At 45.9% G+C, this 27974-nt stretch overlaps 2 protein-coding genes across 3 annotated transcripts in view; one reads left to right on the forward strand and one right to left on the reverse strand.

Moving 5' to 3' along the window:
- Window positions 1-27974, forward strand: part of LOC134575162 (zinc finger protein 250-like) — a 752315-nt gene that overhangs the window by 389942 nt on the left and 334399 nt on the right. The window lies entirely within an intron of this gene.
- Window positions 4097-22844, reverse strand: LOC134575223 (oocyte zinc finger protein XlCOF7.1-like). The gene is made up of 10 exons (XM_063434480.1): window positions 22722-22844; window positions 16656-16829; window positions 14889-15035; window positions 14700-14781; window positions 14315-14428; window positions 13638-13717; window positions 10980-11100; window positions 9473-9522; window positions 7838-7916; window positions 4097-5708 (listed from the first exon to the last, which is right to left on the reverse strand). Exons 2-10 carry the CDS (start codon window positions 16728-16730, stop codon window positions 4747-4749), a joined length of 1710 nt encoding a protein of 569 aa, XP_063290550.1. The 5' UTR covers window positions 16731-16829; window positions 22722-22844; the 3' UTR covers window positions 4097-4746.

The raw sequence follows: 27974 nt of genomic DNA on the forward strand, positions 1-27974 counted from the left end.
TCCGTGTAATAAAGGTGGTCCCTCCTTCCCACTCCGTGTAATATACGCGGTCCCTCCTTCCCGCTCTGTGTAATAAAGGCGGTCCCTCCTTCCCGCTCCGTGTAATAAAGGCGGTCCCTCCTTCCCGCTCCGTGTAATAAAGGCGGTCCCTCCTTCCCGCTCCGTGTAATAAAGGCGGTCCCTCCTTCCCGCTCCGTGTAATATACGCGGTCCCTCCTTCCCGCTCCGTGTAATAAGGGCGTTCCCTCCTTCCCGCTCCGTCTTATATACGTGGTCCCTCCTTCCCGCTCCGTGTAATAAAGGCGGTCCCTCCTTCCCGCTCCGTGTAATAAGGGCGTTCCCTCCTTCCCGCTCCGTCTTATATACGCGGTCCCTCCTTCCCGCTCCATGTAATAAAGGCGGTCCCTCCTTCCCGCTCCGTGTAATATACGCGGCCCCTCCTTCCCACTCCATGTAATATACGCGGTCCCTCCTTCCCGCTCCGTGTAATAAGGGCGTTCCCTCCTTCCCGCTCCGTCTTATATACGCGGTCCCTCCTTCCCGCTCCATGTAATAAAGGCGGTCCCTCCTTCCCGCTCCGTGTAATATACACGGTCCCTCCTTCCCACTCCATGTAATATACGCGGTCCCTCCTTCCCTCTCCGTGTAATATACGCGGTCCCTCCTTCCTGCTCCGTGTAATAAAGGCGGTCCCTCCTTCCTGCTCCGTGAAATAGAGGTGGTCCCTCCTTCCCGCTCCGTGTAATAAAGGCGGTCCCTCCTTCCTGCTCCGTGTAATATACGCGGTCCCTCCTTCCCGCTCCGTGTAATAAAGGCGGTCCCTCCTTCCTGCTCTGTGTAATAGAGGTGGTCCCTCCTTCCCGCTCCGTGTAATAAATGCCTGCTTTTAGTACTAGCTGCTCACATCGTGTAATACATGGAGCATTTTGGTAAAGGAGGGAGGGGGTTGCGGGATCATAGCTATACTTATCCTTAAACAGAAAGAAGATCCTGCACTAACCTCAGAGGCAGCAGGAATGCAACCTGGAAACCCCAACAATCCAAGAAATAAAAGAAAGGATAATAAAATCCATACTGCACCAAATGCTTAAATAGGAGGATCACCTCAATAAGCGGATGTAAAATGTTTAAATCTAGCAACTAATACACAGTGCCGTATGTGTCCCAAAGGGAAAAGTCTTATTAGCAGCGAAGTAAAACCAGGTACAGACAGTGTCTTTGGAGATCAGTGTTATCTTCCGGATCGTTTGCCCATTAAGGAAGATAACAGACTGATCTCCAAAAGACTCTCTCTAGCAGATTTTACTTTGCTGCTAAAGACTTTTCCCTTTGGGCAGGGCCAGATTCACATAGGGGCTGATGGAGCTGCAGCTCCAGGCCCATTTAAAAAAAAAATATATATATATATATATATATATTTTTTTTTTTTACACACTACTCTTAGGTTTGCCACCTGACTGGTATTTTAAGGCACAGCCGGTATTTGAGGCTGCCTGGCCGTGATGGTATTGCAGTAATACCGGCAATACAAATACAAATATTTTTACGGAGATTACTCTGTAATACCAGCACCAGCCATTAGGGGTCGCTGTATATGGAGAGGCGCAGGGATAGGAAGTTACAGCATATCCCTGCCTCTCTCTACTCACTGATCCGCAGGGGAGCAGCTACACACCACAGAGAGTCCAGACAGCAGCTCCCAGCCTGCAGAGACAGACTACAGCTCAGGTAAGTGAAGGATGGAGGGAAAGGCAGCATGGAGACATGGGGACACAGACACTAGGGGACACTGGGAAACATGGGGACGCTGTGAGACATAGAGACACATTGGGACAAGGAGACACTGGGGACACATTGCCCCCATGTCTCTCAGTGCACCATATCTGTATCCACAAGTGCCCCCATGTGTCCCATGTCTCTGTGTCCATTAGTATCCTAGTGACACAGGACACACTGAGACATGGAGACATTGGGAGAAATGGGGACACAGACACTGGGAGACTAGGGGACTGGGCGACATGGGGACACTGACACTGTGATACATAAGGTCACTGATGCCAGGCTGGCCTTCCAATTCTTTGGACAGACATGCCCTCTTTTTGGCCATGTTTGCCTCTTTTGGCAGTTCTGGTCACGTGATTCGCACCAGTGGCCCACCCTTTTACCCCGCCCATTGACTTCCTGCTTCACTGGACACTGCTGTATTTACTTGAAAGATAAAAGCATAAATTAGAGAGAGATTAGCATAGAGTATGTGTTTTCTTATAGCTGCATCCTTTAAGTTTCCCTCCAGCACCAACTCCATCAGATACATGACACTTGAGAAGTATGACTGTTTTTAGTGTTTTTGGTCGATAAGATTCTGTAAGTAGGCCCCATCATAATTGTCAACACTAGGCCCACTGGGCTCTTAATCTGGCCCTGGACGCTGCTCCATCTTAAAATGACAGAGAGGATGACATGTTCAGGAGGGTATGTTAATCTATTAATGATATTTGCAAGCATTTAGTTTCATCTTATAAATTCTGCTATAAATTATTGTAATGGATTTTATATGTCTATATTTATATTTTTATATAATAAATATCTAAAAAGACAAAACTTTATTGCTTCCAAGACAATCCTTATTTTATATTGTATTCTCAATTATTTATGTTAAATAGAGGATCTCTTACTAACTATATAAAATTATGCTCCATACAAAAGATGAAAATTAAATAAACCAAGTCGCGCTAAAACGGTAAAATCCGTAAGTAATATATATAGCTGGGATCGTGGTACCTAGCGATAGTAGAAATGCCGATATGGTACTGGAGTTAAACTGTGGTCATTATAAATAGTGTCTCAATAGAGTATATCAAGATAGCTCACTGGTGGAAAATAAATTCACTAATAACCACAAACGGGTGTAGAGCTATGTAGCCGACCCTGCTGTACAGACTCTCTGGGAGGCTATATGACTCATTTGGCACTTGGTTTATTTAATGTCATCTTTTGTACGGAGCAGTCTGTAGTTATGTTCCGTTTCTCTTATATATTGGTCCACATATCGGATGTCCCTATAGTCTAACTTGGTCCACTTTAGAGGCCTTATTACTATTAATTTTAGCGGACTTTATACGTATGTGCACATACAATATATATAGCATTTTCTATGAGATTAAGGAACATATCCCCAGGTTTTTAATTCCTCACCTTTATGTGATTTTCACTAACACAACTTTCTATGGTGTTTCTATCCAGGGTAAGCTTTATACCTATTATATATATTTTCTTTGCTTAATTTTAGTTTAATAAAGGTTATTACCATTTTCTTTGTTACGTTTACTTTAGGAGGTAATCTTCTAGAGTGAGATTGAATCCCATATACTTTTGAGTGAGTGGTTTTTTCTATCCCACTCTTTCCGTTGGTAGTTATTTACTTGTTGTGGGGTTAAGCCCCCTTGTTACCTCTTGTAACCTACTTTGGGGTTCTGACGTTGGCTAGTCCAACATCACCACTCCTATCTCATATTTATATAAAGATATCTGTATGGTTAGCCCTGCCAAGTTCTATGCTTTAAGACGTTATCGTGGTAAATAAGGGAACCAGCCGCGGTTACAAATGGCGCCCAATGTGGGGCTTGTACTTGGAAGCTTTAACTATAAAATAATAAATACCTAGGTGTATAAGTCAAAGGAACACTCAACCATAACCACAGGAAGGCTGCATGGAAGCTCTGCCACAATCAGGGCAGTGGATGTGTGTGTGTTAAAGAGATGGCATTGTTTCCTTATCCAGCTTGCGTAATATGATTAGCCAGGAATATGGGAAATGTAAGCCATCCTCATCGTATTATATGACCATTATTCATGGCAGCTCCAGTAGTCTGCAGTATGAGAGGCAGAGACCTTTTATGCAGTCTCTTTAATAAGATGTCTATTTTCTCTTTTGATATGTGGGGGGTTGGACCTACCCATAGATTTGCCATGATAATCAAGTTATGGTGAGTATGGTTTACCTTTTCCTTATCTGCTATGTGGATTTAGCCACCATAAGTAGACTGCATAGGAAAAAAATTAAATTTTATGCATTTTCCTGTGTTTTATTAAAAAGAAAAAAAAATTGCACTGTTTCCCAAATATCTACATAAGTTTGCATATGTAAAATGCAGACACTAATACAATAACAGCATGTTTAGCTCAAACAATAGACACCAATTGCCTATTTAAATGTACCGTAATGAAGACTGTATAGTGCACATGTTGGATTTTATGGCAAACTTCTAGCCGAATACAATTTTCTAAATTTCAGTTTGTAAACTGTGCTGGTGACTTTACTTCTGTGAACTCCCTTGATGTAAGCAGATGTCAAGGTGAGCTCAATTAACTCACAAATTAGTTGAGTTAGAAAGGAGCTGCAGAGAGTAACATGACAATATGAAGTGCCTAACCTTAAAAATATCTGTTACCGGTCACATAAAAAAAAGAATACACCCATAAATATCAGAGTACAGGAGATTTCTTTGGTACAAACAGGTCTGCTTCTGAAAGAAACAACGTGTGCGAAAATGGATGTTTGGAGATTTCACAAAGCTAAGAGATATTAATAAGGTGAGAATTCAAAGTACGTTTCAAATACAAGGTGAAAATAGCCAAAGTCAGCTATAAATATAAAAAATAAAATTGAAATTCACTTCGAATTTTCCTTTTAGTAAGTAACTGTCAGTGTCGGAGAACATCACTTAGAATTAAAAAATGTGGCTATTAGAAAAGTGTGCTCTTCTGTCCACCAGCGTCAGTTTGTGTTTTCGTAAAGCATTCCTTCTCTTCTTGTCCGTTGTGGTACTTCTGATGGTTGAGGAGATCTGCATACTGGCTAAAACATTTCCCACATTCAGAACATATGAATGATTTGTTGCCAGTGTGTGTTATCTGATGAGTTGTAAGGTCAGATTTCTGTGCAAACCGTTTGCCACACTCAAAACACACAAATGTTTTATCTCCAGCGTGGATTTTCCGGTGTGAAACAAGACATGAACTTTGAGTAAAACATTTCCCACATTCCGAACAGGAGAATGGTTTTTCTCCAGTATGAATCCGTTCGTGCGCGACAAGATCTGATTTCCGTGTAAAACATCTCCCACACACAGAACAGCCATACGGTTTTTCCCCTGAGTGGACTCTCATATGGGCAACAAGAATAGTGTTACTGATAAAACATTTCCCACACTCTGAGCAGGCGAATGGTTTCTCCCCTGTGTGAATCCTTTGATGGATGACAAGATGAGAGTTGCATACAAATCTTTTCTCGCACATTGAACATGCAAATGGCTTGTCCCCTGTGTGGATTCGCTGATGGATGGCAAGGTTGGAGCTCTGGCTAAAACATTTCCCACATTCGGAGCACGCAAAAGGCTTCTCCCCAGTGTGCAGCCTCTGATGTCGAACGAGGTGTGAGTTACAGAAAAAGCCCTTCCCACATTCGGGACATGCAAATGGTTTGTCTCCAGTATGAGTTTTCTGATGTGAAATTAAGCGGGATTTGCTAACAAAGCATTTTCCACATTCTGTACAAGGAAACGGTCTGTCCTCGCCACATTTTGTTCTATGTATTGTGACAGAGGTGTGATTAACAATGGACGTGGCCGGACTTGAAACAACAGGAAGTATAGTTTGCATTATCTTGCTTGCAGCATGACAACTTGTATCAACGCTCATTTCACGATCTAGAAAACAAAGGGAAAGAAAAAAAATGAAAATGTGTTAATTCCTTATTTACAGGTCAATCAATCCCATTTTCTCACCTTCTTTAAATATATGAAGACCCTAACATACGCCAGTAAACCTGGGTGGAACATGTGGAGCTCACTCTATTCAGACTTCTCGCCGTTAATGATATAACAGGAGTCAGTCTAGATACATGTTCTAGTTACAAAGACAAGTGTCCTCACAGTGTGACTAAGGAAGGGGCAGAGTTCTAATAAAATCGTATGGGCCACTTCTCATGGCACGGCACGACTCTTTCAGTTCTCTCTATGGAAATAAACAAGAGCACTACAGTGACTGGATGAATGGGAAGAACACAGGATTATGGGTAAATGGGAAGATTAAAAGAGGAGAAATATATTTTGGTGAATTTTGCTATGGGTCATGTAGTCGTGGGTGCAATATTATTATAAGGAGTGCGACTTGCCAAGGACCACTAGAAATTACAAATAAGACCAAGGGAGGCCACACATACCAAACAGAGAAATAAAATGAGAAAGTGAACTCAAGGCCCCAGGAAAAGATGTTAAAGGCACAATATAGTCACACCAAAAAAACTGTAGCTTAACGAAGCAGTTTTATGAGCATGCCTCTAAAGTTTCACCACTCAATTCTCTGCCATTTAGGAGTTAAACCTCTTCTGTTTCTGTTTATGCAGCCCTGGCCACACTTCCATTGGCTGTGACTCACACAGCCTGCATAAAAAGGGTTTCATTTTCAGATATTAACTTATTTTAGAAGTTTTTATCTCCTGTTTTGTTAAACTTTAATTACATACAGGAGACTTCTGTAGGCTCTAGCAAGTTATTAACAGCACATGAGCACAAATTAAACAGACTGTGTAATAAAGAAAGTTTAAACAATATATCTATCTATCTATCTATCTCTTTACAGGGAGTGTTTAGGAAGACTGTGCAGATTACACGCAGGGAGGTGTAAGTGATTTAACTATTTAATGGCAGAGAAGTGAGCAATAAGACCTGCAGGGGAATGATCTATACACCAAAACTGATTGGTTAAGCTACAGTTGTTTTAGTGACTATACTGTCTCTTTAGGAGCATGGGGCACAAACATTGGGTTAAAAAAACCACAAGGCTGACAGAACACACGAGACGTCACAAAAGTGAGAGAGGGGTGGTTATTTTGTGGTACTTGCAATTTTTAATTGAACATGTCGTTTGTCGTACTCTTAAAGCGGCATTGTCACCCAACATCCAGCCCAGTCAAGAGATATACTGAGACAAAGTAGGTACTACGGTACTTTGTCTCTGTATTAGTGCAGAACACTTCCAAACACTAGCTGGAACTACTGCCGTCTAGAAGAAGCATCAGTCCCCCAGCCATCACCAGTGACTGCTGCAGGGAATTGGCTTTAACTATGGAGGATCCCGCCATCTCCTCCATACACCTCCCTAGGAGCTGAAGAGTATACGATGGAAAAGATGACTGTGCCCACGAAGGGACAGGTTCAGGTACTTTTGCCTGCCCCACCAGCGGCAATGTCTCCGTCAAATTCTGCAAAGTCCCCAGACAGTGACAGTGCTGCTTTAATGCACTATGTAAATCATTAATAAATACTCATTAGAAAACAACATAACCACTACAGTGTACTCAGACAGCGCTAAGACAATTGTCACTATATGCATATCCAACAGACGTCTGCCTAGCAAGGATTTATGGGTTATGTAGTTCAACACTGATAACCGTTTCAGCCATGCAAGACATGAATTAAAGGTTTTCATGGTTGTGCCAGTAAGAGGAAGTATGAATTGTAGGAGGTATTTCCCACAATGCCTCTCTTTTATGACTTTCGTGCACTCCCAGAAAACTCCATAAATAAATTCATGAGATCAGACTCTGTTGTATTATACGGTGGTCATCTCACCAGGTCCATGACTTGCAGGAATAGGAGGAATCAAGGGAAATGTGAGCAGATTTGCATAAAAAGTCACCATGAAGATTAGCTATTGAAAGGTGTGTTTTCTCCTTCCGTGGTGATGGAACAATGCCAGAAACACTCCTTATCCATGGAGAATGTCTATTATAACAAACAGACACAGGATAGTTAGTGCAAGCACCACTTCTCACCTGTGCTGATATCAGCAGGAATCTCCTCTTCCTTTACCTGTACCATCGTCAAATACGGCTCTTCCCTCTCCAAAGCCACCTAAATTACAGAGAACAACATCAGCCAATTACACACAGGAAAAGGGAACAACCGATATACAAGGATGTATGGATTAACACCATATGGACCAGATGTTACCCAAATGCCCGGAAAGCCATTGAGTCCTGGTCCTGTTAACCAAGTGGGACATTCCATTATTACAATAAGAACAGACTTTCTTTGAAGATAGAGACTAACTGCTCCTTAAGGGGGTTAAATAAAAATCATGGAGTACACGTTAGTGTTGCAAAAGTAATTTGCTGCTGGCTGGTTATTAAACAGACACTATAGTCACGAGAACTACTACAGCTTAATGTACAGTATACAGTTTATTGCATTTGTTCTGGTGAGTAGAATCATTCCCTTCAGTTTTTTTTTGCAGTAAACTGTTTTTTTCAGAGAAAATGCGATGTTTACATTACAGCCTAGGGATACCTCTAGTGGCTACTCCTCAGATGGCTGCTAGAGGTGCTTCCTGGGGAAGTGCTGCACAGTGTGAATGACATTCAGTGTCTCCACCCTCTGCATGCAGACACTGAACTATGAGGAGATAACGCTTGGCAAGGGCGGAGTTTGGCTTGTGATGGCTCTGCCCCTTTGACAATCTTAGCCAACCCAATGCTTTGCTATAGGAAAGCACTGTGATTGGCTTTCATCACGATTGTCAGCCAAGCAGGCAGATCAGGGGCGGTGTCAGCAGCAGCAGACTGGAATAAAGGTAAGATTTTACTATATTTAGGGGAAATAATGGGGGAGATAAGGTGGGCGAGATAGGGGTTTTAATACATGTTTGTGTTCCTGACCCTAAATTGTTCCTTTAAATTAGTCTGCTTCCTCAGATTAATCCCACGTAATGGCTTTGAAAGTGCTGAGTTTTAATAGACAGCTCAATACGTACACAGACATACTGCTGATTAGACCATATAAATACACCACTCACAAAACATCAGTACCCTTCATTTTTAATAATACTTTATGTTCTCTATATAACTCTAGAAACTTCTTTACAATCAATACCTGCATGATCAGAAAATCACAAACTTATAAACCTCCCAGGAGCCATGTGACTGTACTGGATACGCTAAACGCTTACAATAATATTATAATACAGAATAACAAGGATCTGCTGGTTTTTACCATTGTGAAAGCCCACGATTTACAGTAATTAAGATCAGTCCACGTGGTATTTTGACTTCAGACGGTCAGTAAAGCAGTCCAGGTGTGTTATCTCCTGCAGGTTGTGCTATGTCCACACAGGATATATGGCGGAGGGGGGTCAGATGGATCCCACCAGCATGTCAGGATGTAACGGGGGATGAAACGCACCCCCTGTTAATTAATGGGAGCAGTACTTAGTATTGATATATCGTCCTCACCTGGCTATATCACATCATACAAGCTAGGCTGGAGTAGTGATGGCTATAATGAATAAGCACCTGTGTAACATCCACAATATAAAAGAGGGTAATGCCATGGACTGTTAAAACATAACATCACGTGATTAGCGTTACGGGTATCCCGGGGGTTAAAGGACACTGAATGCCAGTTTGCATTACCTTTGGGGTATTTGGAGAATTTTGTTTGCCGACATATTGCAATTCATTGTCTGCAATACAAAGAGGAACGTGAATGCATTGTTTATTTCATTTTTCGTTTATTGTACATCACACCAGGATTTTACCTCCATTATTATGTATTATATATGGAATGCATAACAATAAAGAATTATATCATTAGCAGTGGTTTATGGGATGTGCATACAGCCGTCCCCACGCTCTCCCACCCACGCAGACAGCTGTCCCCACGTTCTCCCACCCACGCAGACAGCCGCCCCCACGCTCTCCCACCCACGCAGACAGCCGTCCCCACGCTCTCCCACCCACGCAGACAGCCGCCCCTACGCTCTCCCACCCACGCAGACAGCCGTCCCCACGCTCTCCCACCCACGCAGACAGCCGTCCCCACGTTCTCCCACCCACGCAGACAGCCGTCCCCACGTTCTCCCACCCACGCATACAGCCGTCCCCACGCTCTCCCTTCCACGCACACAGCCGTCCCCACGCTCTCCCACCCACGCAGACAGCCGTCCCCACGTTCTCCCACCCACGCATACAGCCGACCCCATGCTCTCCCTCCCACGCACACAGCCGTCCCCACGCTCTCCCTTCCACGCACACAGCCGTCCCCACGCTCTCCCTCCCACGCACACAGCCGTCCTCACGGTCTCTCTCCCACGCACACAGCCGACCCCACGCTCTCCCACCCACGCATACAGCCGACCCCACGCTCTCCCACCCACGCATAGAGCCGACCCCACGCTCCCCCACCCACGCATACAGCCGACCCCACGCTCTCCCACCCACGCATACAGCCGACCCCACGCTCTCCCACCCACGCATACAGCCGACCCCACGCTCTCCCACCCACGCATACAGCCGACCCCACGCTCTTCCACCCACGCATACAGCCGACCCCACGCTCTTCCACCCACGCATACAGCCGACCCCACGCTCTTCCACCCACGCATACAGCCGACCCCACGCTCTTCCACCCACGCATACACAGCGTATCTCCTGCTTCCCCTAACCTTCAGCGTCTCTCCCACATCCCATTCAGAGACTCTCCCGCAACCCTGAACTGCAACGTCTCTCCCACACTTTAAAGGTGTACCTACCATATTTGGGGTACATCCAGGAATTGGGGAAAAGTATGTACTTTATAATTATGTTAACTGTTAAGCTAAGGGGAGGAGATGTGTGGGAGGGAACGTATATGTGATTGGTTACTGTACTAATTGTGGTGAGTCCCTCCCTTGCATTGGGAGAATCACATAAAAGCAGGAATGTTGCCATTAAACCTCAGTTCTACTCCTGATACTGTGTGTCGTCCAGTGATTGGGAAAGGTGATGGGATATTATTGGATTTTATTGCTGATTGTGCTGGTTACCCTCTTGGATTTACTCCTTGTTCCTGCATTCTTATAATATACCAGTGGAGTTAAGCTGTGGGAAATCAGCTCTCCGCTACAGTATAATATAAATATTACCATGGAGAAATGCTCACCGGTGCCGATATCTGTAGGAATGTCCTCTTCCTTAATCTGCACTTCGATTTCTCCAAACGCCTGGTCTATATCATCTTCCTGGGATAGAACACTGACCTTCAGCTCACTTGGGTTCTTTGCCTAAAGAGCAAAAGAAGAGCCTTAGTGTCCTTCACTACCAGTAGATGAAACGCAAACACAAACAGTTACAACAAAGTACCAAGTGCTCTACAAAAAGAATTATACAACATTGAGATCATTGGCTAAGGCTCGTTAAATAAAGCGGTTTCGAGTGTCTCTTATGTAATCCCTGCTGGAATAAAGCTGTCTCTGTGTCTCTCTCATGTAATCCCTGCTAGAATAAAGCGGTCTCTGTGTCTCACTTATGTAATCCCTGCTGGAATAAAGCTGTCTCTGTGTCTCTCTTATGTAATCCCTGCTGGAATAAAGCTGTCTCTGTGTCTCTCTTATGTAATCCCTGCTGGAGTAAAGCTGTCTCTGTGTGTCTCTTATGTAATCCCTGCTAGAATAAAGCGGTCTCTGTGTCTCATTTATGTAATCCCTGCTAGAATAAAGCTGACTCTGTGTCTCTCTTATGTAATCCCTGCTGGAGTAAAGCGTTCTCTGTGTGTCTCTTATGTAATCCCTGCTGGAGTAAAGCTGTCTCTGTGTGTCTCTTATGTAATCCCTGCTGGAGTAAAGCTGTCTCTGTGTGTCTCTTATGTAATCCCTGCTAGAATAAAGCTGTGTCTGTGTATCTCTTATGTAATCCCTGCTAGAATAAAGCTGTCTCTGTGTCTCTCTTATTTAATCCCTGCTGGAATAAAGCTGTCTCTGTGTGTCTCTTATGTAATCCCTGCTGGAATAAAGCTGTCTCTGTGTGTCTCTTATTTAATCCCTGCTGGAATAAAGCTGTCTCTGTGTGTCTCTTATGTAATCCCTGCTGGAATAAAGCTGTCTCTGTGTGTCTCTTATGTAATCCCTGCTGGAATAAAGCTGTCTCTGTGGGTCTCTTATGTAATCCCTGCTAGAATAAAGCTGTGTCTGTGTCTCTCTTATGTAATCCCTGCTAGAATAAAGCTGTCTCTGTGTCTCTCTTATTTAATCCCTGCTGGAATAAAGCTGTCTCTGTGTGTCTCTTATGTAATCCCTGCTGGAATAAAGCTGTCTCTGTGTCTCTCTTATGTAATCCCTGCTGGAATAAAGCTGTCTCTGTGTGTCTCTTATGTAATCCCTGCTGGAATAAAGCTGTCTCTGTGGGTCTCTTATGTAATCCCTGCTGGAATAAAGCGGTCTCTGTGTCTCTCTTATTTAATCCCTGCTGGAATAAAGCTGTCTCTGTGTCTCTCTCATGTAATCTCTGCTAGAATAAAGCTGACTCTGTGTCTCTCTTATGTAATCCCTGCTGGAGTAAAGCTGTCTCTGTGTGTCTCTTATGTAATCCCTGCTAGAATAAAGCTGTGTCTGTGTCTCTCTTATGTAATCCCTGCTGGAGTAAAGCTGTCTCTGTGTGTCTCTTATGTAATCCCTGCTGGAATAAAGCGGTCTCTGTGGGTCTCTTATGTAATCCCTGCTGGAATAAAGCTGTCTCTGTGTCTCTCTTATTTAATCCCTGCTGGAGTAAAGCTGTCTCTGTGTCTCTCTCATGTAATCTCTGCTAGAATAAAGCTGACTCTGTGTCTCTCTTATGTAATCCCTGCTGGAGTAAAGCTGTCTCTGTGTGTCTCTTATGTAATCCCTGCTAGAATAAAGCTGTCTCTGTGTGTCTCTTATGTAATCCCTGCTAGAATAAAGCTGTGTCTGTGTCTCTCTTATGTAATCCCTGCTAGAATAAAGCTGTCTCTGTGTGTCTCTTATGTAATCCCTGCTAGAATAAAGCTGTCTCTGTGGGTCTCTTATGTAATCCCTGCTGGAATAAAGCTGTCTCTGTGTCTCTCTTATGTAATCTCTGCTGGAATAAAGCTGTCTCTGTGTGTCTCTTATGTAATCTCTGCTAGAATAAAGCAGTCTCTGCTTGTCTCTTATGTAATCCCTGCTGGAATAAAGCGATCTCTGTGGGTCTCTTATGTAATCCCTGCTGGAATAAAGCTGTCTCTGCGTGTCTCTTATGTAATCCCTGCTGGGATAAAGCAGTCTCTGCGTGTCTCTTATGTAATCCCTGCTGGAATAAAGCAGTCTCTGCGTGTCTCTTGTGTAATCCCTGCTGGGATAAAGCGATCTCTGTGTGTCTCTTGTGTAATCCCTGCTGGGATAAAGCGGTCTCTGAGTGTCCGGTACGTAGTCCTGCTTGTCTGTTGATGTTTGTTCTTAATAGTGGTGGGACTCACTGTCAGGTTGATTACTTGAGTCTTCCCTGTCTCTGGTATATTAACTATCGCCTTTTAATTAACTTGTGTTAATGTTCAAATGGAAGGAATATGGAACGTGATAACAGATCTCCTCACCAAGAAAAATAGAGAAATGAAAAGTATCAGAGTATGAAAATGAAGGTAGCGATGGTATATATAGAACATGTGAAATATACTGGATAACTAGTCAGTATTTTAGGACTCGATCCGTCTCTCCTCTATTTTCATATCACTCAAGGACAAAGTAACCTGTGAATGTGTACTCTAAGCATCCACACTGGCAAATTCCTCTAACAGCACAGCAGTTGGTAATGTTTTTTCACTTTTAACCTGGACATTCTTCGCAATGTTTTCTGGATCTCTGAAATCCGGAGGATAAACTGGGCTGGCTGAAGCATTTCTGGTTCCAACTGCAAGAATTTAAAAGACAAATTTGGAAAGAGGTTAAACAATGCAGCAATGTCCAGAGCAGAGAGACACTGTAAGATAATGTGGATAGAAGTAAAGAGATCTGAATGTGTGAATAACAAATGACAGGACATTGCAGGAATTATTACCATATTTATAAAGCACAGACACGTCCCACGGCACTGTATATGGGTACAATCGGTACAAGTAAAACGCCAATACATAATGTCACTAACAAATACCGGAGGAGCTGAGGGCCCTATTCTCATGGAAACGTGGAGTGAGAATGACGTTATCACAGAGTGAGAGGAAGGCAGGTATCGGTTAAGGGGAGTCTGATTTTTGAAATGTCTTTGGGGAGCGTTTAACGGAAGGCAAGCTAGGGGAAAGTCTGGCACCGCAGGGAAGAGCGTTACAGAAGGAATAATACAATACCCTGAAAGTGAAACGTTCTACGCTATTAGATTGATCTAGAAAAAATTGCATTCTGATTTGTTCCTTTGTACAAGATGTAGCAAAATATTTTTTTATCAGTTCACTTCTAAACCGCCTCCTGTCAGTGAAAAAACCCTGTGTGAGCAAATGCAAATACTACTCACCTGTACAGGAATGTCCACAGAATGTCTTCTCCAAAGCATCCTCGAGATCACTAGTACTTGGCTCCGAACTGCTCTCACTACAGGAAACCACCTTCATGTTCACGTTGATCATGTCTGGTCAGATGAATGCTTGGTTATAGGAGATCCTGCTCTCAGAATCCATACACTTACTACATAAAATGTTCCTCTAGTGGTACAATCTATCCATATACACAGTGTTAACAAGACTGCAAACAAATCAACAGTTATCATGAAAAACTATCGAAAAATATGTTTGCTCTCTGCACCGGTCAAACAATATTCAGCAGAGCTCTCTGTGCCAACAAATTTGTGACCGGTGGTTCTCCCGCTCTCCGCCTCACAGAAAGATTTAATCAAGGCTCACCAAGTTTTTTAAGAGCTTCATCTCTTTCCTCTGTCTTCACAATCTTGAGAAGATCCTTGTGGTCTTCAAGACCGCTCCAATTCTATAAAACGGTAAAGACAGTGACATCCTCAAACCTTACAGGAACCTGACATATCCAGACACATCCCTTGGTTTTACTGTATGATGTCCCATTCCCAGCAACCTCACCTCTCCAGTCAGCAGCTCAATGATCTGATTGGTCAGTTCCAGGATCTTCTGCTCTTTTTTTTTGCCCAGTTTTGGGGAACGAGATGGACAAATTACATCAGGATTCATAGTCTTGCAGCCAGCAGAATTCTTGACAACAATACAATCCTGTATAATAAGACACTCATAAATATCACTTTAAAAAGGATACTCTAAGCACCATAACCAATACAACATGCTTACTTTGGGACTATAGTGCACTGTAGTGATTATGGCATTTAGAGCGGTCCTTTAATAGAAATCTATTGATGGGCAGTCAAGTTGACCAAGTTCTTTATTCTACAAAAACATTAAACACAATCGCTATCGCTGGGCATCACACAAAGGAACGGTACTTATTTATTGTCTCTTGTAATAAGCTCTGTTACCATCCTAATAGGGGGGTGTATTGATTCAGTTGGGAATTGTGGAGTATTAACCAGGGAATTGAACATTTTAGGCGTTACTAGCTGGCCTACAATTTGCATGTTCCTTGTTAATTCTGCACAGTTACAACCTTAGTCATAGGGACACTCCGGACCATAAAGCAGTTTATCTTGCTGAAATTCTTTGTGTGAAGAGTGTTGTGGCAGTATACCATAAGTAACCAGGTTGCCACCGTCAAGGTAGCCCTTTCCCTTGTGTTTATAACCTCAAAGTGATTAAGCTCTCTTCTGCAGTGTGTATAGCTAGCTCACCCAAGCACTAGTCGAAACTTAGAAGTGGTTTATTGGGAAAATGTCACATTTCATACCTGCTGACTCAACAGGAGGTCTCCAGGGAAAACAATACAATTGCAACATCACTGCCGCCTTGGTGTCTGAACCTGAGTAGATCATTTAATTAGCGCCCACACACCTTGGCACCAGGACACAAAAATACAATATAACGTTAGTTCCCGTGTCCACATCCCCACACAACCGGTGTCCCCAGGAAGCTTGGTTCAGAGCGCCCACGTAGTCCAAAAAGTGTCCAGATCGGAGGTGGCTAGCCCAAGTTAGGTTGAAGTCCAAATTTTCAGCGTGTTGCGGCTAGCCTCCAATCTGGCGTTGGGTTTCATGACGATGAGTAGAGTTTCCCAGTCACCTTAAAGGACAGCGCTTTCAGTGAGTACACAGTCTAAGTCATTGGTGTCATTTGATGCCTCGCCACCCCCTCTATCGTCCCTCCAAAAAGCACCATCATTGCTAGTCCTGGGCCCTCAGTGACATTCTAGGGGATCACGGCAACTCCGTGATTCACTCCAGAGTTTAGAGTTTTAGGGCTGCTCCCAGTCAGGCGCTCTGGACCCCTGGCCGATGTGGGGAGACTCTAGGAAGGGGCTGTATTGGCAATTAATGGTGATTATAGTCTTTTATGAGTGGGGTGACAGATGGGGAGACTTGTACCCATCCTAAGTGCCAAAGTGGTCCGTCACAAGTGGGCCCTCTTTTTATTCATTTTACAAAAAGTGCAGAATAGAAATTGGCACTTTCATAAATCGACCTTGCCTCACCCCCCTGGCTGTCAATCAGACAAGATGTCCTGTTACTTCCTGGTTTGTTTGGCTCAGTGGAACTAAATTCAAGAAGCAGCAATTGCCCAGAGCTCCTGCCTCACAAATACTTCTCATTGAGCTACATTGGGGAGTTTGTGATTGGACACCTACAGAAAGTCTGGGCAGGGAAAACAAGCTGTGATTTTTATTTATTTTTGCTTGAGCAGTGGAGTGTCCCTTTAATAACCATGTGCCATTCCCAGAATCCTCACCTGTCCAGTTAGGAGGCTAATGATCTCCAGGGTAAGATTGAAGACCTTTGCAGTCACCAGATTGTCCTTGTTCATTCTGAGAGTGAAGAGAGTCTGCTCCTGGTGGGACAGGCTGACCTGTGTTTGATGTCTGAATTTATTGTGTTATCCCAATTCTTTATTTCTAACCTAAAGCTATAAAAAAAACAAAAACAAAAAAACAATAGAACACAGAGTTTCATTAGATAATGGGACAGGAGAACAAAACAGAGCAGGATACATTTTATACAGTAAGTGTGTTAACATACGACAAAAAGCAGGGTAGAGGCTGTTTACATCGTCTGGTAGGTCACACATAACAGGGACTGTGGCGGCCACCCCAATGTGAAGAGATGTTCTTTTCCCCCTAGTGGGAGGGATGCTGTAATGCAGAGTAGGAACAGCTCTTACAAAAGCTAGTGATTTAGCACTCCAAGCAGAAGAGAGACAGCTGTTGTAGCCTTCTCCCACAAACATGAGACGAGGCTCTATGCTGTGAGATAACTGGTTTTAATGGGGCCACACACAGCCTTTTATGTCAAGCCCTATGCAAGGGGCACTCCCCTCTGGATCTGAGAGTAGACTACGGTAAAAACAAATACAGTTACATTGGCTCTCAGGTCCAGGACACTCCCATACAGAGTAATATAATCCCTCCCCTGTGCCTGGGAGAAAATTGAGTCATGAACTGTATTATCTCAATTATCTCCAAAACCAGAGAACATACATTTTAGCAGTACCCTCAAAACCCATGGAAACCCCACAAGTTATATTTCCTTTGATAGCCCCGATCTGGGGGACCAACATTTTAAAAGATCACCCAGATCGGTTCAGGGGTTCGAGATTTCCATGGAGGTCACATTTTGACTGACTGCACACAAGGCTCCTGCCCATAAGAGTTCCATGAAATCAGGCTGTGCCGTCGGTCTCTTTCGGGAATACACAATACAGTCAAAATACCGAATGTAAGTGTTCGTGGGTCTGCTTCGTCTAGGTTTCTTGTTCGAGAGCTTGTTCCCACCAAACGCCGCTCCTTCCATACAAATCCAGCTGAACATAGGTAGATATGGAAGTCTCAGCGGTGTTCGCACTGTCGAGTGTCCGATTATAGTTCCATGCACTCAACGACCAAACACCGCTGTATGTGTTCGTGGCTAAAGATGGCCGCCGCCACGTGTTCATATACCGAACAACGACCACCCAGCCGACTGCTTAGAATGCTTGCAGTTTTAGAAGTGTTAAGGAAGTGATAAAGGTTAATGAGTAGCACACTCCACATACAGGTGGTCTGGCCGTTCGGTAGTTTGTTCAGTAGGAGAATGAATTAAAAATAAAACGAAGGAGAAGGCAATGACCCTAACCCATAGGGGAATGAAATAAAGGGAGTTACAATCCAGGGACAGGGTGATGCGTCACAGGGACTGTGAAGGATCGCCCTCCATGCATTCGGTACTTTGCCTCCCTGCTACTTTGTTCGTGAAATCCACCACCGTTTATGGCTATTTGTTCTGTACTTTTATTTGTTAAAATCCCTTGTTCGGTAAAATAGTGTCACGGTAGTGTACCCCAACACGCAAGATTTAGTCCAGCAATAGACAAGATAAAGCAGAAACGTCTTACCGGACCTTAGAATGGCCGGACTCGACATAGAACAGAGAAGTGACAGAGTCAGGAACGAGCCGAGGTCAAGGGAACAGAGAGACAGCGAAAACAAGAACTAGCCAAGGACTGGTACACAAGAAGCAGTAAGCCGGCAAACAAGACAAAGTAGGGATGAAGAGAAAAACTGAGTCAAATACAAAGCCAAGGTCAAGCACGAAAAATCCACAACTGAACAATACAAGCGCTAAAGGGAACTGAATCAGAAACTACGATAGGGCAAGGAGTTAAGGGAGAGGGAAGTATAAATACCATAGTAATCAATTTGATTGGCTCCTGTCATATCCACGCCCCCAAAACGTGAGTGTATGCAGTCAGTCTCTGTATCTGAGTGTGAGTGAGGCAGTGAGTGCACTCACTCTCTGTATCTCAGTGTGAGTGGGGCAGTGAGTGCACTCAGTCTCTGTATCGCAGTGTGAGTGGGGCAGTGAGTGCACTCAGTCTCTGTATCACAGTGTGAGTGGGGCAGTGAGTGCACTCAGTCTCTGTATCGCAGTGTGAGTGGGGCAGTGAGTGCACTCAGTCTCTGTATCGCAGTGTGAGTGGGGCAGTGAGTGCACTCAGTCTCTGAGTGTGAGTGGGGCAGTGAGTGCACTCAGTCTCTGAGTGTGAGTGGGGCAGTGAGTGAACCAAGTCTCTGAGTGTGAGTGGGGCAGTGAGTGTCAGTCTCTGAGTGTGAGTGGGGCAGTGAGTGTCAGTCTCTGAGTGTGAGTGGGGCAGTGAGTGTCAGTCTCTGAGTGTGAGTGGGGCAGTGAGTGCACTCAGTCTCTGAGTGTGAGTGGGGCAGTGAGTGTCAGTCTCTGAGTGTGAGTGGGGCAGTGAGTGTCAGTCTCTGAGTGTGAGTGGGGCAGTGAGTGTCAGTCTCTGAGTGTGAGTGGGGCAGTGAGTGCACTCAGTCTCTGAGTGTGAGTGTGGCAGTGAGTGCACTCAGTCTCTGAGTGTGAGTGGGGCAGTGAGTGCACTCAGTCTCTGAGTGTGAGTGGGGCAGTGAGTGCACTCAGTCTCTGAGTGTGAGTGGGGCAGTGAGTGCACTCAGTCTCTGAGTGAGTGGGGCAGTGAGTGCACTCAGTCTCTGAGTGTGAGTGGGGCAGTGAGTGCACTCAGTCTCTGAGTGTGAGTGGGGCAGTGAGTGTCAGTCTGAGTGTGAGTGGGGCAGTGAGTGTCAGTATCTGAGTGTGAGTGGGGCAGTGAGTGCACTCAGTCTGAGTGTGAGTGGGGCAGTGAGTGTCAGTCTCTGAGTGTGAGTGGGGCAGTGAGTGCACTCAGTCTCTGAGTGTGAGTGGGGCAGTGAGTGTCAGTCTCTGAGTGTGAGTGTGGCAGTGAGTGTCAGTCTCTGTGTGTGAGTGTGGCAGTGAGTGTCAGTCTCTGTGTGTGAGTGGGGCAGTGAGTGCACTCAGTCTCTGAGTGTGAGTGGGGCAGTGAGTGTCAGTCTGAGTGTGAGTGGGGCAGTGAGTGCACTCAGTCTCTGAGTGTGAGTGGGGCAGTGAGTGCACTCAGTCTCTGAGTGTGAGTGGGGCAGTGAGTGCACTCAGTCTCTGAGTGTGAGTGGGGCAGTGAGTGCACTCAGTCTCTGAGTGTGAGTGGGGCAGTGAGTGCACTCAGTCTCTGAGTGTGAGTGGGGCAGTGAGTGCACTCAGTCTCTGAGTGTGAGTGGGGCAGTGAGTGCACTCAGTCTCTGAGTGTGAGTGGGGCAGTGAGTGCACTCAGTCTCTGAGTGTGAGTGTGGCAGTGAGTGCACTCAGTCTCTGAGTGTGAGTGTGGCAGTGAGTGTCAGTCTCTGAGTGTGAGTGGGGCAGTGAGTGAGTGTCAGTCTCTGAGTGTTAGTGGGGCAGTCAGTCTCTGAGTGTGAGTGGGGCAGTGAGTGTCAGTCTCTGAGTGTGAGTGGGGCAGTGAGTGTCAGTCTCTGAGTGTGGCAGTGAGTGTCAGTCTCTGAGTGTGAGTGTGGCAGTGAGTGTCAGTCTCTGAGTGTGAGTGGGGCAGTGAGTGTCAGTCTCTGAGTGTGAGTGGGGCAGTGAGTGTCAGTCTCTGAGTGTGAGTGGGGCAGTGAGTGTCAGTCTCTGAGTGTGAGTGGGGCAGTGAGTGTCAGTCTCTGAGTGTGAGTGTGGCAGTGAGTGTCAGTCTCTGAGTGTGAGTGTGGCAGTGAGTGTCAGTCTCTGAGTGTGAGTGTGGCAGTGAGTGTCAGTCTCTGAGTGTGAGTGGGGCAGTGAGTGTCAGTCTCTGAGTGTGAGTGTGGCAGTGAGTGTCAGTCTCTGAGTGTGAGTGGGGCAGTGAGTGTCAGTCTCTGAGTGTGAGTGGGGCAGTGAGTGTCAGTCTCTGAGTGTGAGTGGGGCAGTGAGTGTCAGTCTCTGAGTGTGAGTGGGGCAGTGAGTGTCAGTCTCTGAGTGTGAGTGGGGCAGTGAGTGTCAGTCTCTGAGTGTGAGTGTGGCAGTGAGTGTCAGTCTCTGAGTGTGAGTGGGGCAGTGAGTGAGTGTCAGTCTCTGAGTGTGAGTGGGGCAGTGAGTGTCAGTCTCTGAGTGTGAGTGTGGCAGTGAGTGTCAGTCTCTGAGTGTGAGTGTGGCAGTGAGTGTCAGTCTCTGAGTGTGAGTGGGGCAGTGAGTGTCAGTCTCTGAGTGTGAGTGGGGCAGTGAGTGTCAGTCTCTGAGTGTGAGTGTGGCAGTGAGTAAGTGTCAGTCTCTGAGTGTGAGTGTGGCAGTGAGTGTCAGTCTCTGAGTGTGAGTGGGGCAGTGAGTGTCAGTCTCTGAGTGTGAGTGTGGCAGTGAGTGTCAGTCTCTGAGTGTGAGTGGGGCAGTGAGTGTCAGTCTCTGAGTGTGAGTGTGGCAGTGAGTAAGTGTCAGTCTCTGAGTGTGAGTGGGGCAGTGAGTGTCAGTCTCTGAGTGTGAGTGGGGCAGTGAGTGTCAGTCTCTGAGTGTGAGTGTGGCAGTGAGTGTCAGTCTCTGAGTGTGAGTGGGGCAGTGAGTGTCAGTCTCTGAGTGTGAGTGGGGCAGTGAGTGTCAGTCTCTGAGTGTGAGTGGGGCAGTGAGTGTCAGTCTCTGAGTGTGAGTGGGGCAGTGAGTGTCAGTCTCTGAGTGTGAGTGGGGCAGTGAGTGTCAGTCTCTGAGTGTGAGTGGGGCAGTGAGTGTCAGTCTCTGAGTGTGAGTGGGGCAGTGAGTGTCAGTCTCTGAGTGTGAGTGGGGCAGTGAGTGTCAGTCTCTGAGTGTGAGTGTGGCAGTGAGTAAGTGTCAGTCTCTGAGTGTGAGTGTGGCAGTGAGTGTCAGTCTCTGAGTGTGAGTGGGGCAGTGAGTGTCAGTCTCTGAGTGTGAGTGTGGCAGTGAGTGTCAGTCTCTGAGTGTGAGTGGGGCAGTGAGTGTCAGTCTCTGAGTGTGAGTGTGGCAGTGAGTGTCAGTCTCTGAGTGTGAGTGGGGCAGTGAGTGTCAGTCTCTGAGTGTGAGTGGGGCAGTGAGTGTCAGTCTCTGAGTGTGAGTGGGGCAGTGAGTGTCAGTCTCTGAGTGTGAGTGGGGCAGTGAGTGTCAGTCTCTGAGTGTGAGTGGGGCAGTGAGTGTCAGTCTCTGAGTGTTAGTGGGGCTGTGAGTGTCAGTCTCTGAGTGTGAGTGGGGCAGTGAGTGTCAGTCTCTGAGTGTGAGTGGGGCAGTGAGTGTCAGTCTCTGAGTGTGAGTGGGGCAGTGAGTGTCAGTCTCTGAGTGTGAGTGTGGCAGTGAGTGTCAGTCTCTGAGTGTGAGTGGGGCAGTGAGTGTCAGTCTCTGAGTGTGAGTGTGGCAGTGAGTGTCAGTCTCTGAGTGTGAGTGGGGCAGTGAGTGTCAGTCTCTGAGTGTGAGTGTGGCAGTGAGTGTCAGTCTGAGTGTGAGTGGGGCAGTGAGTGAGTGTCAGTCTCTGAGTGTGAGTGGGGCAGTGAGTGAGTGTCAGTCTCTGAGTGTGAGTGGGGCAGTGAGTGTCAGTCTCTGAGTGTGAGTGGGGCAGTGAGTGAGTGTCAGTCTCTGAGTGTGAGTGGGGCAGTGAGTGTCAGTCTCTGAGTGTGAGTGGGGCAGTGAGTGAGTGTCAGTCTCTGAGTGTTAGTGGGGCAGTGAGTGAGTGTCAGTCTCTGAGTGTGAGTGGGGCAGTGAGTGTCAGTCTCTGAGTGTGAGTGTCAGTCTCTGAGTGTGAGTGTCAGTCTCTGAGTGTGAGTGGGGCAGTGAGTGTCAGTCTCTGAGTGTGAGTGTCAGTCTCTGAGTGTGAGTGTCAGTCTCTGAGTGTGAGTGGGGCAGTGAGTGTCAGTCTCTGAGTGTGAGTGGGGCAGTGAGTGTCAGTCTCTGAGTGTGAGTGGGGCAGTGAGTGAGTGTCAGTCTCTGAGTGTGAGTGGGGCTGTATCTCCCAGCATTCCCTCTGTATAATGTTACACGGAGTGTGTCAGCTCACCCTGGCCCTCCTCCTCCCGTTGGCCGAGCCCTGTGAGTACTACCCCCGGCAGACAGCTCGGTCCCCGGTGCGAGGCCTGCGCTTTCCGGCCGGATACCAGGATTCGGATCCAATCTGCACTGCGCATGCGGGACCCGGTTCGTTACCTACTGCGCATGCGCACGGCTGGCTTCCTGAACCGCATGTGTCAGGTCAGCCTGGGCAGGCTCTGTTACCATAGAGATAAACAACTGCTTGTTACAGGAAGCTGGAGAACAAGCGAACTCTGGGCGGCCATGTTTGTTAATGGCAACTGTCTGGTTTATAGATAGAGATAGTGAGGGCAACAATGGGAGATCTCAGATATATTAATAATAATAATAAAATAGTAATAATAATAATAATAATGTAATGTGTGAGATAATGTCACATATAGTATGACAGATATAATGACAGTAATAATCAGCCAATAAAGGATCATATCATGTAATGTGTGAGATAATGTTACATATAGTATGACGGATATAATGACAGTAATACTCAGCCAATAAAGGATCATATCATGTAATGTGTGAGATAATGTTACATATAGTATGACGGATATAATGACAGTAATACTCAGCCAATAAAGGATCATATCATGTAATGTGGTGGAATCTCGGTAAAAATAAATTTAGTAGGCCGAGATTACCACGTGGCATGTGTACGTGCATATGCTGACGTATCGATCAGTTGGTTGCACGAGGCAAGATACGATCAGTAGTGTACGGAGCATGTGCAAGAATACAGGATATAGTATTCCCCCTCCTCCATTGTGCTGGACAAGCCATGCGGTCAAACAGGAAGTTAATTCTTATTTGTGTTGATTGGTTAAGAGAATGTGCGGGTGGAGCTTAATATGGGAGGAGTTATGTGCCTATATAAGGAGCCTGCACTATTGTCCGGGGCTCAGAACTTGCTGTATTTTGGTGACGTTAGTCCCTCTGAGTCCCGATCGGTGATCCAATAAAGAATCTCTTCCTTCCTGAAGAAACCTGTGTCCATCTCTCTGTGCTTGGCTTCCGTCAGTTTCTCCGGTATCATTTGGTGCATTGGCCGGGAAGCTCATCGTTCAACGGTAGCTGAGAGGCAGAGGCGTGAGACGGTCTATCTTTGCCCACGTTCTCTACGGCTGCACCCCTGAACTTCTGCGTGGACCTCCCTTCGTCTCGGCGCCACTGGTCTGTTGTCCAGGAGATCATCGGCCTCTACGTGAGAAGTGCTGGGGTGTCCCCGTCGATGAGTGTGAACTCAGGTTCAGGAACGAGGAGGTAAGACAACTGCTGTTTTAGACGGCAGGACCCACTAGGGGTATACCGATTGTGCGGTAGGCCCAAAGGGGTTTTGAATCTGTGTATCTGCCCCCTCTGTCGGAGGGAAGGAGCGAAGGCGCACCGCTCGATCGAACGCTCTTTAGTCAGACCGTTTGATTTTGTTAGTCAGGCGGGGTCCTGGTGTAAATAGCCCTAGCCGGACACCGGTGTCTTGTCTAGACTAGCGTTCTAGGGTGTATATTACGTTCGCTAGGTCGGAGGGACCGGGAGACTAAGCGGCGCCTGTGTAAATTCGGTTCGCTAGCTCTCAACCTATCTGGGCTAAGTGGGAAGGCGTGTAAATTTGGAACCCACTAGACTTTTGATAGTGCGACTAAGAGGCGCCTGTGTAAATTCGGTTCTCTAGCTCGCTATATGTGGTGATTGGGCAGTGTGGCTAACCAAAACGGGTGTATATAGTTTTAGGTAGTCCATCAAGGTACTGGCCAATAGTTTAGTTGGGAATTGTAAATGTGTTAACGATTGTTTAGTAAAGTGTATATCTTGTTAGATAGCGCGAGCTCAGCCGTCTAGCGAGAGTGTTAATAGTGTGTTGCTGTATTATAGTGCACGGTACCATAACCCTGTATATTTACTGACACTGTATATAAGTACTAATCATTGTCGTCCATTGCATGTTTAACACCATAACCACTAATAATTGTATTGTGACCTTAACTTGTGCTTTGACCTATGCTAACCGTACTGTAACCGCTATTTGTAAAAGACGATGTTACTGGGGTGTGTTATAGACGGGTAATTCGTATATAGAGAATTATAGCGTGGGTGACTGTATAGTTACGCCAAAGGGCATAATATTGATTATCTAGTGACTGGTGTAACAGCTGTGTGTGTACGGGAATTCCCTGAGTGTTTATTGTTATTGTGTACGTTTCACTTGGTAACCGTACCACGTGGTGCTGTTGCCAGAGGAAACGGGTGTGACTGTTGAATAAGTACGCGTGTATAGTATTCGTTGTCGACGACGTTCCATTGTTAAGTATGGGTGCGTCGCAGTCAACGATTCCGGATCCCTTAGGTTGTATGGTGAAGAATTTTAAAAAGGGATTCAAAACTTGTGATTTTGGGGTTAAAATGTCTCCTGTACGTTTGGTCACTTTGTGTACTAGGGAGTGGCCTACTTTGGTTGCGGCATGGCCGCCACGTGGCAGTTTGGATCCAACTCTGGTGCAGCGCTTACACGTGGCTGTATCAGGTAGGCCTGAACTTTACGGCCAGTTTCCTTATGTTGATTGTTGGAGACAGGCCGTAAATGACTCGCCAAAATGGCTCCGGACATGCCACGAGGAGCAATGTCGCCTCATGGTAGCTAGGACTTGTTCGTCCACTAGGACTGGTGTTAGGCCCATTTTGGACACGCCCCCTGAGTCCGAGATCCCTATGCCGCCCCCTTACTTTCCGTTAAGAGGAAGTGACGCAAATGCAGGAAGACCTGCAGCCCTCCCCTCATTACCCCCATCCACTTCTGCTTCCTCCTCCAGTACAGGATCTACCCCCCCTCGTACTAAATCTCCCCTTCCGGAATCAGAACCAACCCCCATTAAAAACGAATATCCTGATTTGGCGCCACTTCAGACTTCCGGTCAAGCTTCATCTAGCTCGACTCGAAGTGTTTTATTTACCACCTTTTCCCAAAACCAAGCTCCCACATCCCCATACCCTATTTCTCCCCGACTGGAACCCATGACTGACGCCCCTCCACGTAGCCCCATACAGACCCGACAGTTGACCGGTGCCCAACAATTAAAGCACTATCAGATGCCTCTTCGTCTGAATCCCGGGTCAGCCTATATCGATGCCGCAGGTCAAATGGCACACGCTGACCCTGTCTTCGTATATGTCCCATTTACTACAACCGATCTTTTAAACTGGAAGACCCACAATTCCTCGTATACCGAGAAACCACAAGCTATGACTGATCTGTTCACCTCAATAGTACAGACACATAACCCGACATGGGCTGATTGCCAGCAGTTATTAATGACTTTATTTAACAATGAGGAAAGGACAAGAATAAATCAAGCAGCCATTAAAGCACTAGAGGATAAAGCCCGTACTTTAAACCAAGCCAATCCATCAGCATGGGCCGCAACACATTATCCCAACACCGATCCCGATTGGAACGTAAATGGTGCTGATATGGCTCAACTCAGAGCCTATAGAGACGCTATAATTGCTGGCATGAAAGCCGGAGGAAAGAAAGCTATTAACATGTCGAAGACAGTTGAGGTGATTCAGAAAAGCGATGAAGCGCCCAGTGTCTTTTATGACCGATTATTGGAGGCATACCGCTTGTATACCCCCTTTAATCCGGAAGACGCAGATAATTCCCGAATGGTGAACTCCGCCTTTGTCAGCCAAGCTTACGGAGATATTAAGCGCAAGCTACAAAAGTTAGAAGGGTTTGCAGGTATGTCAATCACCCAACTAATGGAGGTAGCGAATAAGGTTTATATGAATAGGGAAGACAGGTATATTCCAGCAGCGCAAAGGTCCCGCGATAGAGAAGGCAGGGACTTCGTAGGATTGGCTGACACGGTCATGGAGGACTATTGATACCGACCGGGCTCCATCCCCCTTGGTCGAGCGGAGCCTATGGTCGATGTATCAATAGGGGGGAAAAGGAGTGCGTTCATGATCGACACTGGTGCTGAACATTCAGTGGTGACTAATCTAGTTGCTCCTCCATCTGGAAGGACTATTACTGTGATAGGAGCAACTGGAAGAAGTGCTGAAAAACCGGTTCTTAAAAGTCGACTCTGTACATTGGGAGGCCACGTAATCAAACATCAATTCCTTTATATGCCTGAATGTCCAGTCCAATTGCTGGGACGTGATATGCTGTCAAAATTACAAGCGCAGATTACGTTCCTACCAAATGGAACAACATCTTTAAAGTTTAATGGACCTTCAGGTATCATGACATTATCTGTACCAAAGGAAGAAGAGTGGCGACTTTATACAGCGTTGACTAGCCAAAACCCTAGGAGTGATGAGACATTATTTAACATACCAGGAGTTTGGGCAGAGAACAACCCACCAGGACTGGCCCGCAATATTCCACCTATAAAAATTGAACTAAAACTTGGGGTTTATCCAGTGAGCCTAAGACAATACCACATCCCGCAGAAGGCTAAGAAGAACATTCAATCCTATCTGGATAAGTTCATACGGTATGGTATCCTAAAATTCTGTACTTCCCCCTGGAACACCCCATTGCTGCCTGTTCAAAAGCCCGGTACAGATGAGTATCGACCTGTGCAGGACTTGAGAGCAGTCAATGATGCGGTTGTTAGTATACATCCAGTTGTACCCAATCCATATAACCTGCTTGATTTAATTCCGGGCGGGGCTACTTACTTCACAGTCTTAGATCTCAAAGATGCCTTCTTTTGCCTCCGAATTGCCGCAGAAAGTCAATGTATTTTCGCTTTCCAATGGGAGAACGCTGTAACGGGCTCAAAACGCCAAATGACTTGGACAAGATTGCCCCAAGGGTTTAAAAATTCACCTACCCTATTTGGTTCAGCCCTAAGTCAAGATCTACTGGATTTCGAGTCTATCCCAGGAGAGTGTGTCTTGTTACAATATGTAGATGACTTGTTGATAGCAGCAGTTACAAAAGAAATCTGTCAGCAAGCAACGCACGATCTACTGCATATTCTCTGGAAGGCAGGATACAAGGTGTCTAGAAAGAAGGCTCAGTTGTGTTTGCCAACTGTCAAGTATCTGGGATTCCATATCTCTGAAGGTCAAAGAATTATGGGGCCAGAGAGAAAAGAAGCTGTCTGCCAAATACCAATACCCAAGAATAGAAGACAAGTGCGAGAATTCTTGGGGGCAGCAGGCTTCTGTAGGATATGGATTCCCAGCTATGCGATACTAGCAAAACCTCTGTACG

The sequence above is a fragment of the Pelobates fuscus genome, chromosome 10 (assembly GCF_036172605.1).
Source record: "Pelobates fuscus isolate aPelFus1 chromosome 10, aPelFus1.pri, whole genome shotgun sequence".
Classification (NCBI taxonomy): Eukaryota; Metazoa; Chordata; class Amphibia; order Anura; family Pelobatidae; genus Pelobates; species Pelobates fuscus.